The sequence below is a fragment of the Acanthopagrus latus genome, chromosome 21 (genome assembly GCF_904848185.1).
Source record: "Acanthopagrus latus isolate v.2019 chromosome 21, fAcaLat1.1, whole genome shotgun sequence".
Lineage (NCBI taxonomy): Eukaryota > Metazoa > Chordata > Actinopteri > Spariformes > Sparidae > Acanthopagrus > Acanthopagrus latus.
The window spans coordinates 16,747,159-16,761,045 of NC_051059.1; the positions used below are offsets into that span (position 1 = coordinate 16,747,159).

General features: G+C 40.8%; 1 protein-coding gene across 5 annotated transcripts in view; it reads right to left on the reverse strand.

The window, feature by feature from the left end:
* The window catches only part of asic1c (acid-sensing (proton-gated) ion channel 1c), a 35,228-nt gene that overhangs the window by 14,097 nt on the left and 7,244 nt on the right, over positions 1 to 13,887 (reverse strand). Inside the window, exons 1-3 of one of the 5 annotated variants that reach the window (XM_037085266.1) lie at positions 6,292 to 7,526; positions 3,147 to 3,297; positions 2,183 to 2,310 (exon numbers count right to left, since the gene is read on the reverse strand). In XM_037085266.1, coding sequence (XP_036941161.1) covers positions 2,183 to 2,310; positions 3,147 to 3,297; positions 6,292 to 6,927 — 915 coding nt within the window. In that variant the 5' untranslated portion in view covers positions 6,928 to 7,526. Of the gene's footprint in view, positions 1 to 2,182; positions 2,311 to 3,146; positions 3,298 to 6,291; positions 7,541 to 13,887 lie in introns of those variants that run through there. The other 4 variants (XM_037085265.1, XM_037085262.1, XM_037085267.1 and 1 more) reach the window with 4 other exon arrangements.

Sequence of the window (13,887 nt, forward strand, 5' to 3'; positions counted from 1 at the left end):
CGACTCCTCTCTGGATGGTAAGACAGCCCTTTGTCTGATAACAATGATACAGCTACAACTCCCAGTGGTGCGTGAAGACTCGGCAGCAGTGGTGCGCTGGTGGGTTGTCATTCAGCCATTCTCCTCTTACATCCACTCAAGCTTGAGTGAGGACACATCTCAGTTTCATCCATGACATTACTCCAGTTAAAATTTGGTTCAATAGTCCTCACGGCTCTCTGAGCTCACAAGTCACCCTCCTATTAAAAATTAAACTCCTCCGACAGAAGCTTAACAAATGAAAAGTCTTGAAATCATAAGTGCTTGAGCCAGCTGTCTATTATGAAACTGAGAGCAGTGTCACTGTACTCATTGGAGACTGACTGAAATTAATGCTGGCCAGACTTTAATGACAGTCTAATTAATTCAGCCCATCTTTTAGGTCGTAAACACGTCTTTTAGCTGTCGCTGGTGTGGGTGCTTGTGTCTTGATTATAAATGACAACCCGTGCACTTTTGCTTTCTGCGGGGGAAACTTCCTGATGGTGATTAATAGATCTGATTCACATCTCGGAGATGGCTGAATGATGATACACTTAGAGCATCTCTCAACAGTCACACAGAGAAAGAGAAAGAGAGCGGAACAATCACATGTTTCATAACTGCATCCCCAAAATAACATTTGTCATCCTTGTGGTGTCCAAGTGTCTGTTTTAGGAGACCAAACTCTGCCTCAATCATCCCATGTTATTCTGCTAATTCAAGGATGGAAGATTTTTTTTATGTGATCATTTATTTATCTCATGCTCGTGAACTGACCAAGACCATTAACTTAAGGAGCAAAATCATCTAAATTGGACTTGATTAATTGCTTAAAATAATGGCTTTGATAAGCTGCCGGAGTATCCATTACTTTGAGACTTCACAGGGACTCATTATGTGGTGGAAATTTTAATGAGCCTGCAGCACAATGCAAAAATACACTTGATCTCAAAGGTAATCATTGCAAAACAACCTGAAATGCTTTGTGGCACAGGCGCCATTTTCTTGTGACTTAGTGATATTTCCCTCTCCTGTCGTTGAATTTGTCATCTTGGCAAACGTCACATAACTGCTGTACACATTCATTAAATCTGGATATGAAATCCATGTGCGAGTCTTATGACTCTGCACGGATCTAATTTTCATGATGGCAGGATCTAATTTTCTACAGTCAAATCTTTCTCCTTCCCCTTAAATTGGGTGATAAAACGCTTTTTTTACAGTGTCAAAAATCCTCCTATATTTTGAAAAATGTGTCTTCAAAACAGCTGTGTGTAATCTTAAGCATAAGCAGAACTGAGGAATAAACTAATGTGAGGATAGGTGCACCAGGCTTCTTTTAATAGTCCCTTTAACTTCAAAACCACAATATTTCCGCATCTCTCCCTCAAGATACGGTAAGACTTGAGAGTGAGTATCCAGAGGTCAGTTATTTATAGAGTCTTTAAAGCTATGTGATTTTGGCTAAACTGCAGACCATTTCACCAATAACGGAGAGAAAAATCGTTCATAAAGCTTAATATCACGTTAACAATTTTCTTCAAAGGGTTTTAATGATAAGAAATTGTCCATTCTCTCTTCAGACTCTGGTTTATTTCTTATTAATCAGAGTTAACGGTCTGATCATTGAAGCTTGTTAACCGTGGCTGTGTGAATCCTGCGAGTCTTCCTCACAGTTTTTCCTCTTCCGTCTCTTTGAAAGCACCACTGGAGACAATTTCACAGCATTCAAATCAGCCATATTTGTATTTTAGTTCCCATGCTAAAAGCAGTGAAGACTCAATATGAAAAAGTAAAACAAACACTTTGAGCTGCCAGATATTTCTGCTTGCTGTGTAGTCTTGAGTTTCTTTTGGCTCTGATAAGCACAGTATGCTCTTCTGCCTGCATCCAATCGTTACTTGGCCCTTCTCTGTCAATATTCCTTGGCTGCAATAATTCCTTCTGTTTCATGTATCCAGAAAAAACTGGTTGTTTCATTTAACACCTTGACTGCACTTTTCCCTCACAAGGTAAATCAACAGTTTGATTTTGCTCCAGACTCTGTGACACAGAGGTAATGGCCACTGGCTGGAGAGGGGTTTGGGGGGACAAACACAGAATGAAGTGGAGCAAAGAAGAGGTCGAGGTCAGAGGGGGAAGGAGGCTGAACGTTAGGTACCAGTTGCTGCTGACATGACACAAAAGTTTGAAAACCAGGGGCCACACCAAATCCCAGCTGATCAATGAAGGGCGGCTCGTCCTGGCTGTGGATCTGAACCTTGATGCCTGCTTCGTAGGAGGTCTCATCTGTGGATACAGCACGCCAGAAAAATGTAACAACAAGTACGCTCGCCTCTGGGACCCGTTTTTTTTTTGGCTCTGGCACTGATGCTAAGTGCTCCCAGAGCCCCATGCTGGAGGCTAATATTAGTGAGATGCTCATGTGTTAGTGTAGAGGACCGGTATCGAACAGGTTTAACACCCAGTGATTTACAGCATGCTGTATACTTTATGAATGTACGGTTCAGTGGCTTTGTTGTCTGCCGTAAATGTAAGACAATATGTCAATGAATGTATTTTATTAGATGTCACTTGCAGACATGGCGGAATATATCAAGATAATACACATGATAGTACATCGCTTTTGTGTAATTTGGTAGAAATTTAGGTGTACACTAAATCTTCAGATTTTGTTATATTTATCAAATAAAGCCGCAGCTAATGCTTACTTTGATTGTTGATTAATGTGTCAATTAGTTTTCTTGGTGTATAAAATGTGAGAAAATGTCAAGCAGTATTTCCAAAAGAAGACATCCTCGACTGTCTTGTTGTGTCCGCATCCCAAAGATATTCTGTTTACTGCACTGGAGGATTGAACCAGAACATTTAGGAAGCTGGAATCAGAAAATGATGACTTTTTTCTTTCAACAGTCTTACTAATGAATCGATCATCTAAATAAATGGTGATTAATAAATAGCTGACAACTATTCAGTTAATTGTTGCAACTCTAACATCCAGTGATACACCACAGGTTCTAGAAATGAAAAGGAGCAGCGGAGCAGAGGAGATGTAAAGGGTTACCCAACAAGATGAAAAGATTTCCACAAAAGTATTAAACAAGTAAAAAATGTACCACACTGACCTGTCTCTCCCCACACAGGCAGGTATTCATCCTGCTGAATATCCAACATGATTTCCAAGCCGTTCCCGGTGCCGCCTTTTAACGTCGTCAACAAAGGGTTACCGTCTAATCCCGAGTTGAATGTGTAGCATTTTCCGTAGCGCGTGTAAATCTGTGAAGAGCACAAAAAGCAACAGGGGCATTAATGGGAACGTCAAAGCCTTCCCTTTTGAGCCGGGGTAAACTGTGCACCTGTACGGGATGTATTACACATCAGCCTGTAATTGTGCAGGACAGGTAATCATTGCAGAGGTTTTGTGATTATCAGAGAAAGCAGCAGCAGCTTTAGGCAGGCACCTGGCTCTGATTTGAGAAATAATGAGCTTTCCTTAGCAGCAGCGGCAGTAGCTATCAATCTTTACCCAATTTCACACCAAATTTCCCCTGAGTAACTTGGAGTGAATGTACTGGTTTGCTGTCATTAAATACGAAACATCTGAGGTGGAAGCTCTCTGGACACACAAACAAACTCTAAATTGGGTTTTTAAAAGACATTTGTGTGTCCTGCCTTACAAACTTCTTAAGAGACCGAACCTGTGCCAGCACAGCTCTGCGGTACTTATCGTTTGATGTGCAACCGCTACAGTAGGTTTGCTCACACCAAACATCTTCCTGATTTAATTAATCCAGTTGGCTTGAGTTATTTATTTTCACATTTTGCTTCAGCACTCACAGTTGACAGATTGACTTTTTTCCCCCCCCTCTCCCAAGTTTATGGATTTTCTCTGTGATTAGAAAAAAAAAAATCTCTATCCTCTGCCAAACAAGTAAAGTAAATCTGTGCTGAGATTAAAAACGGTGGCATTTTAAATTCACTCTACAGTTTGGATAAAGACCGGAAAAGTTTGAAATTCTGAATGCAGCTTGAGGGGTTGAGTAAATTCAAGATAAGCCCATCAATTTGAGATAAGACTATGAAACTGTATAATTGATTGGTTATGCAACACTCTGAGGAACTAGAATATCTCTCCTTCATGCACTTCAGCACAATATAAAAAAAAACCTGCAGTGTTGAGAAATGCCAGAAACAGCTGTCATAGTAAGTTTGTCTCATTTAAAATCGTGCCAACACCTACGCGTGTCTTACAAACAGTCACACAAGTTCACCGAACGGCATATACATGCAGAATGTTTTTGTTCGAGGCAAGCAACTAGAAATTAAGGGGGAGTGATTGTGAATGAGTCATGACTATACTGTAAAATCAGAAATCCTCGTTGAACTGCGGATGCAAAGAAGAGCCAAAATGATTTGAGTTTTTAGTTTTTCGATGAAGGTTCAGTGACAAAACAGCGTGAGAGATGTCCGGAGTAAGGAAACGTGTATGTTTGGTACAGAACCCAATAAATGTCACATCATCGTGACCTTTGATTTCAATAGAAGAAAATACTTTCTTTATAACCACATACATTCAGTTCAGTTATTATTTGTAAACCTTAAGAGGTAGTTGCTCTAAAATCATAATTTTTCAGCCCATTGTTGCTTCTATATAAACCCCTTCTTTTTAAAGTTCAATCATTAATTTGCTACAATGAATAACATTTGCTCCATTAATGACCATAGTTGTCAAATTTCTTTACTTGGCAACCAGAAAGGTGTCACACATTTACTGGAGAGAAAAAATAAAAATAATTCTGGCTGCAGGGAAGATGTTTTTGCAGGCTGTCGAAAATCTGGAATCCTGTCTGCCTTCGCTACATTTTTAAACAACAAGTGACGCCTGAAAGGAAAGGGATCTCGTGTGATGGTTGATTTTCACTACCCAGCATGGTGGGGTTGAGGCAAGAGGGCGGCTGGCAAAAACTCAACCACCATGGAAAAGCTGATCTCTAGAGATCAGAGTCAGTGTTCCATGTCCAGACTCACAGAGACTTACATGAAGCTCAGACAGATAAGACAGCGCTTTGGTCCCTTCCCCCTGCTGGCTATATAATGAGGTCTGCATGTTAACTGCCAGCCTTTTTTTTTTTAAAAGATTCAGATTTCATTTTGGATAAAACATGAGCCTCTGTTCAGCAACATCATGGAAACAACACAGTCTAAATCCCATCTCTGACCCCAATCTGGCCATGAAGGCTGATTTCATGGATTGTGGAGGCTCTGCATGGGTTTGTGCAAAACAAGGAAGCCACCATGGCGAGCCGACATCTTGTAGCGTGCAGGACTTCACATTTTAAGATGAATGGAGGTGTCACAGTTTCATCTTTTTGACTGGAATCCAGATGCTCAGATGGGTTTGAATTGCGATGGTGGTGCAAGGTTAGTGTTTGAGAACTACAAGCACATTCCCAGATGTAAATTATTCTCAGTGCTGTAGAAATGAATTAGTCTCTCTGCATGCTTACTTCACACTGCACAAGTTTCTCCATTGAGCTTTATAATTTTTTTTTTTCTGATGACGTTATAGGTTGCCTCCTTTTGGTTAATGTATTTGAGAGAAATAACATTGTTTGAAACGATTTCCAAAGCACCATCTACCTCCTCTGTGTGGCATTCAGTGATTACTTGCAATTAATGGCTGTAATAGACTCGGACGTCTGGTGTTTTAAATGGGGAACTCAGCTGCATTTTTTGAAACAAGGCCATATACTCCACATGCCCTCCAGATGTTTAATTAGAGGAGCTAAAACTTTAATTTGAACTGATTTACGACATCTGAATTATTAACGCTCCAATTTTTCTCCCTTTACCATTGTTGTCACGGGTTATGAAGCAAAAAAAGGCGTAAAAAGCACCTGGCAACTCAGAAACTTGCCATGGTGAGTATAACTGAATGCGAAACTGTAAAGAGAAAAAAAACATAAAGTAGACGGTGAAGTCATTGACAGTGACGTGACATTGATTTTTCCGGCACAACATGGAGGTGACATCGTACTTGTTTCCTTGAGTGACTTTTTCAAGTTTAATAAGGAAAGGAGCTGTCATGTCGGAGAGGTAAAAAACAGGACAGGCTTGTTTGCAGCTTTGAAACATCAACACCTTACAACACCCAGAGAGAGTGGCTGCCGGAGGGTGCGTCTTCAAATGCCAGCATGAATTATTAATACACCTTGCAAACAACATTCAAATCAACACCTGACAAACACCATATTTCTTTTCTGTACATACAGTGCTGAAGTTTTTGTAGGTGCAGGTTTCCCCGCGGAACCTGCACTCCAGCAGCATGTCCTCCAACTGGTGGCCGAGGCGTCCCATCATCTCGGTGGTGTTGATGCGGTAATCGGGGTGCGGACTGTAGTTGTTGAAGTCCAGCAGGCTCAGGAGACCCTGCTTGTGGCTGTCTTTAAGGATGGACAGGCTCTTCTCCATCACCGTGTGATTAGGATACATGAGGTCCATCCAGTAGCCGCTGTGATACAGGTCATCCCTGGTCAGAGTGGACGCGCGGAAAACGTTTTTATTGCAGAAGGTGACAGCCGGGAAGGACATGTTGTGAGCCCACACCATGTAAATCTTTGTGATGGCGGGGTAGGACATCAGGTAGAGGATTCGATTCCAGGACCAGGTGCAAAGGAGACTGACACAAACAAAGAAGGCCATGATCCAGACGACTCGCTGTGGTTTGGACTTGTCCGGAGAGAAGACAAACTTTAAACCGTGGATCTTGGTCCTCATTATGAAACTCACCGTGATCTCTCTCCACGATGGTTTCAGCGAGCTGGACTTTTTGACAGGGGTCTCCTGGGAATCATTCTGTCTGGGTGGCCCCAGGGCGACCGACTCGGCTGGTGGTGCTTCAACCATAATTGCTCGTGACAAGGCAGGTGCTTCTTCACCAAATGTTGTTTCCTAGCAGCCAGCTCTACACATCCCCAGTTTACACACAGTGGCTTTCCCCACAAACATCTCCAGATTTATGTATCACAAATTCCAGGTAGCAGCGACTGGAGTCCTAGTGTGCAGCTGTCCCACTGTTCAGGCTTAAAAAAATGATTTGCCGTGAACATAAACAAAAGGAACTGAGCTCCTTGGGGGGAGGCAAAATTGATTTACATAATGATTCCTTTATGAGAAAAACAGCTGAATCACTCCATTAACAAAAACCATCAAGCGTAAACATCACCAGTCCCTTCATCAATAGATAAATGGACGTGATAATTGCAGATGTATGCGACGACTTCACTCCCAGAGGCAATCACTTTGAAAATCCGGAGAGGCTTACCCCTGTTGCTCAGATCTTTCACTCCTCCATCGCCCTCTCCAGTGCCAGACAATACTTGCAGATTTCGGTGGTTTCTCTCTTTGTGCAGTAGCTGCCCATAACCCAACTCCTCCCTTTTTTCCACAGATTGAAGAGATGCTTTTTTAGTCTGTTGACTTGCTGCCTGCAGAAGGGAATATAAAGCTTGTTGCCCCCCTACACACTCTCTCTACAGTCGAATGGAGAATGAGGTGGAGCCAGTGGATGAAATTGTTTTCCTCCGGTGATGAAGTAGACCTCCAATGGTATGGAGAGGCGGGGGGAAGGAATCAATCAAAGTAGAAATAATTGTGATAAAGAAATTCAGCAACAGAGAAAACGATGAAGTCTGAAATTCTTTAATATTGATGATCTGCAGCTCAGATAGGGGATCAATATCGCTATATAATTGATAACTAATGGGAGCCAGCTAGTTATAGCAAAATCATTTAAAATGTGTTAGAAATATCTGCTCTTGTTCTTCATTCTGCCAGTATCTAATGTAATTTCACAAATGCAGTGTAATGAGGGCTGACATCCTGCTGCATGCAGATGTGGCTCGTGCTGATATTAAAGGTGCTTTACTCGTTTTATGTGAGTTTATCAGAGGATACTGCTTGGCAGAAGGCTCAGCTTGATACGGAGACTATTTTTTATTATTATGTTAGCTGGAACCTTCTCAGACTGAAATGTGAGTATTGGCTGAGAAAAACCTGATCACAGCTGTGGTGATAAAAGGTTGTTAAAAAAAGATCGTGGAAAGTGAAAAATGGCTTTAAACATTGGATAACAGTGTGTGCTTGGAGGAGAGGCTGTTATTTGCAAGTGTAGATGTAAATCATTTGATAAAATAATAAGAATCGACCTGGTTTAAACATAACAGAGAAGAGTGAAAATGACTCATGGGCATCATGGGGTCCCTGTCTCTGTGTTTATAGTGATGAAGAAATGTCAAGAGATGCCAGAACTGATCTGCCAATTCTGAATCCATGATTCTGTTTATCATTCCCAACATGTCATCTTAAAATATAGTCATTAAAGTACATTTTTATCTGACAGGAAAATTAAATATTTTGGGGGAAAAAATTATAATATACATTTGCTAAATATGACACTAAAGCTAGCATGCTGTAAGCTTAGCATAAACATGGAACAGCTAGCCTGTTGTGTCAGTACATCTACACTGACATTTTTCCTCCGATATCGGTGTCAGCAGCAGCAGCCCCCCCAAATCAAGTACAAGTCGAGCGCTAGTTTTTACTTTTCATTTTTTGTTTTGATTCAACAAGAAACGTTTTGCTTCTTCTACCTCAGACTTCTATGGTGGAGTAACCATCAAGCCTGCTTTTTGTCAAAAAATGAAATCAAAATGCAACACATATTATTTAAAGGGGCATTACATAGCTTTTCTTTAGAGGAAATTCAGATTGTTCATTTGAATATTCTACGATTTAATGAGGTAACAAAAGAAACTCGGAAGAATGATTTTTTTCTGTAACTGAATAAACAAGCTGTTCTCAGAGGAAAACAAGGTCCCTAGAACACTGCTAGCAAGTTGGCAGGGTCCGCCAAACGTAAACAAAGTAAGAGTATGAAATTGTGTTGTCCTTTAAGGTCAGTTTGTTTATTTAGTTTGTTTATAAAGCATTAAAAAAAACAATTACATGTATTTTTGTTCTGTTTTTCCTCTCTTGTTCTCTCAAATGAATAAGAAGTTTAATAACAAAAAAAAACAACTACATAGTACACCTTTGATTGGTCATTGAAGCTACAGCAGAAAATGAACTCTACAGAAACATTTAAGAAAGCAACGCATGTAAAGTTTTTACTTTTCTGATAATACGCTTTCCACTGACAAACGATAAGTAAAAAGAAGCACAAATGTGAATAGAAGAATAGAGGCTTTTGATTACCACATTAAATCTAATGGGATCTTATTATTACAAATTGTGAGAAGGGTAATCATAGCTTCACTTTGTCAGGACCATAGTGTCATTTAGTGCCGAGCATGCATATTTAATAAATGTGACACAAATTTCTCTTTATTAATTACAAATATTGCACAGGAAGTCTCTTCCTGTTCTTGTTATTTGACTACGATGTGTAACTTAATTTCAATCAGAAAGAGATAACATTTATACTTATCTTTGGCCAACTTAATTACTGCCAAAAGTATTAACTCATAACAAAGAGGGAGCGGGGAACGCTATGCAGAACAGTTCTCTCTGTGTTCAGAAGTTGTGGTCATAACAGTCTGATAACGTTAATGAATGTCTGAATACTAAGAAATAAAGAGCAGCCAAAGTAACTGCTCCGATACTGTGGTAATAGTTATTTTCCCTCTGGGTGATTTCAGAGCTTTCCGGCAGCAAAACAACTAAATTAATTGCCTGGATCCAGCTACCACAGCAGCCACTGTATCTCATGTCCACACGACGCCTATTCCTTTCTGTCGTCCAGACAAAACAGATGCCCTGCATTGCTTTCCGTAAAAGCCTTATGTTCAAACCTTTTTTATTCTTCGCAACAACCGGATAGGTTTTTTTGTTTGTTTGTTTTTTCTTAATTGTGGAATCGAGGATTATCTATTTGTGAGGAGAGATCCAATCAAAGTGAACAATAGCCTCTATTTCAGCATCAACAGGGACAACAACCTCAGTTTCAGACCCAATAACAAAGCTAAACAAAGAGGAGAAAACACTAATGCTGCATGAGTGGCAGCCAAGTAAATAACTCCCACAATACCACCTTATCAGAGTTATAGCTGCCTGATTTCTCCACTGATTGACTAGCTGCATTGATTTCCTCTTGTCTTGGTTTCTTTGGGAACATGTCAATAGAAATGAGGTGCAATTAACTGATGAGTTGAACGCTTGACTCACTTGTCCCATAAAAGCTCAGTGGAGGAGTGAGGTGTAAGACTCTCCAGGTCTCTGAGTCGCCCCCCGTCAGCAGTTTGATCCACAGCTCAATTTCATTACTCCAAGCTCCAGAGGTTACACAGGCCATGCATGACAATCATCATTACTCTTTTTAATATTTGCTTTCTGTCTTTGAAAGCAGCTCTCGACAAATGAACTTAAATTCAGCATTTAACGGTGGTGCATTTAAGCACTTGGCTGCCAAAATCTGGAGATTTCCTGACTTCTTATATCAATTTTTTGTTGCCATTGCCCCAAGTTCCCCATATACAGTCGTGTTATTCACGCAAATGTTGAAACACAGTCGCCTTCTTGCCTGTAATTCCTCCACCATCCCCTGCACCTCCTGACGAATATGTTATGCAGCCTCTAACAAATAAATATGTGAATGTTACTGCGAACATTTTTTATCCTGGTAACTGGGCTGGGATGATTGGAGGAAGGATCCAATAAAGCTGAGCTGATTAAAAAGGTGATGTGAAGACACTGCCAACGACTGATCGGTCAGAGAAACATTACTATGATCATCACTCACGCAACACTGAACCTAGCATATTTAAATCAATGGCAGCCAGCAAAACAATGTCCAAAAAGGTGTAAATGGGTGCTGAAACGTGTGTGGTTGACTACGAAGCGCCAGATAAGTGATGATGGATGCGAGCAGGAGCAGAGAAAAAGGTTGGCAGTGTCAGTCTGTGGGTAAATGTACAGTGTAGGCTACAGATTGTCAGTGAATAAAGGCTGCAGCTTCTCAAGACCAAAGTAAGAACTGCATTGTTTCCCAACTCCTTAAAAGAGTAAAAGTGGCCCGGAGCTAAGAATCCCACCTGTGTTGAGAGAGTAGTATCTGCAGTGGAAAAAGTACTGACAAGAAACTGATGCACAAAATACATCAACAAAGTGGTGATATCATTTATGTAAAACACAACACGCATATTTTCAGCTTTAAAGTCCATGTAGAAACAGTTGCCAATACAAAGCAAAGCAAATATGGAGCAACAGTTTCTTCTTCTGGAGAAATGTTCGTGTCAACCTGTTAAATGTAAATCCAATATTTATTCTGTTTTTTGGCTCTGTTTCTAATCAGCTCCTGAGAGAGTTGTCTGTCTCTTTAGCTGCTAAATGCTCGTCAATAACCTTGTCTGTAAGAGCAGGTAGTGTACAGCGGGTGCAAACAGCTGCCTGCTGCTGCTGGGAAACAAGATTGATGAAAGCAGAGAGAGTGATCCAAAAACAGCTAAGTTGTGGGTGTGAAAAATCATAAACTCAAATGTGCATAAACACAGACGAGGGAAAGCGGTGATAATTCTCGGTGGGTTCGTCACTAGTGACCATTTTCATCTCACAGTCATTTATTCGGTAGTTTATATAAAAATATTGATTAGTGCAACTTTAAGTGTAAATATTGGACAAGCTGAATGAAGTCTTACACAAGTACATATTTGTTTTCAGCAGAATCAATGATGTGCAGGGATCCAGACAAACGAACAAGGCAGTGAACAGTCTATCTTTGTTTGTAAGGGATTACAGTATTTTCCCTGCACCTGTGTTATTGGGAACAAAAGACAGTTCAGAGTATTTCCAGTCTAGTTTTAGTGTAACACTCTGCAATCATGTTTCTGCACTGCAGTGCTTTGGAGCTTCCTCTAACATGGCCAACACTGTGACTCTTTGACTCATTCAAAAACTGTTTTTATTTGTGAAATCATTTCACAAAATTGTTAATTTAATTAAAATGTCCCCTCAAAGCCCACGCTGCAATCACTCAAGTATATGAAACGCTCAGGGTGGAAGTTAATGATTTTCCTTCTGTAGAATTACTATCCTCCTCACTGAAACCACATTTCTGCCGGTCGCACACTTCCTTTGTTATCTTCCTCGGGACGCAAACACATTTCATCTCTGTCTCAGTGCTCGGGCATGTAATTAGAGTATCATAGTGTAATAACATTTACCAAACTGAAATGAGTGGCTGATTGCTGTTAGATGAAAAAGGAAACTATTTGAAAAAAGATGTATTTTCACTTTCAGTGGCCAGTTTGAAGACCAGCTCAGGCCCTGAGACAAGTCAGGGACTGACACTAACCACCCTCTTTCATGTCAAAGCCGAGCTGAACCCCAGAGGTCTCATTAGAGGAGGAGCGGTGTTTTGACTGAGTAAAGGGAAGAGCTCCTTCAAGGGCCAGTGAGAATGTTCTACACAAGATGAAATACTGGCAGCAATTAGATGCACATGAGAACTGCACACGGCACAGACAGAGGCAGAGAGGGGGATGAAAAAGGATGAAAGCTTTATCAAACATTACTGTGCAGTTACTGTATACCCAGACTGTTTATTTGATTGAGTAGACTGGCATTATGCACTTTTTGCAATTTCCTGACATTTTATAGGCAAAATTATTAAATCATTGACAGAATAATGAGTCAACAATTACATTTGTTTGTTGTTGTTGCAGCCTTGAAAGAACATCGTGTATCTACTATATCTTGAACCTGCTGTTAGATTTAGATGTAAATGAATAACCGCTGTATAAAATCTGAAGTCAGTGGCAATTTTCCTGCTCTTGCGCACCACCAGCAATACATGTGACTTAAACCAGCGAAGATTGGTTTACCAGTGCTGGAGGTGGAAGCAAGCACAGCGACAGACAACAGACAACAGACAAAAGTTCTGCACTGCAGTTTTAAAATAATGACTTCGAAATCACGCCACAAGAAGTGTGTAGCGCAGCTGTATCTCAGGAGGTTGAGCGGGTTGTCTAGTAATTGGAAGGTCATCTATTAATCAGCATCAGAAATCTCCGGCTTGCCCAGCTGCATGCCGTGGTATCCTTGAGAAAGATACTGAACCCCAAATTGCTCCTGATGAGCAGTTGGCACCTCGCATGGCAGTCTATGAATTTGTGTGTGAATGTGACAAGTGTTGCAAAGCGCTTTTCCTGCGCTTAATTTAGCACAACCTCACACACCAACTATGTCGATGAGTCTATATATTTTATGGAGAAATATTTGATGTCTCAATGCTGCGTGATTCACAGAGGTTTTCTAAAGAGCCTGTAGCTTACTTGGTAAGTTACCGCTAACCACTGCCCTTAGCTAATTAGTTTGGTTAGCTGTGCAGCTACCTCATTCTGGGGCAGGGAATGGGAGCTTGGAGCACCAGGACAAGGTCAGCACAGGAGTGCCGGCAAGTAAAGATTTTGCTGCAGCCAGGTGAGCTCTATGGGTAGAGATAAGGGATAGAGCAAGAGGCAAGGAACAAGAGAACATCTCAGACTGACTTTTAGTTGTTGGTGAAATGAAAAGTTGCAGAGGCCCAGCTGGTGTTCTTGCTGTACACCAACACTGTAAGTAATGATAGCTGGCTAGCTGGCGTGTTGATGCACTTACTTTATGTTTGGCTCTACAGCTGTCCATTTTTATGACAGTGGTGAAGTGAATTGCTAGTGCGGGGAACAGTCAAGATGAAGGAGTTTCCCCTACAGTCATTTAGGGTGACTCAACAGCTTGTTCTGCTTTGGTTTTGATTTTGCAAATTGGGTTATTTGCAACGGGCACAGTGGGGTAATGTTTCATCTTACTACACTGTTCTCAGTGTTGTCA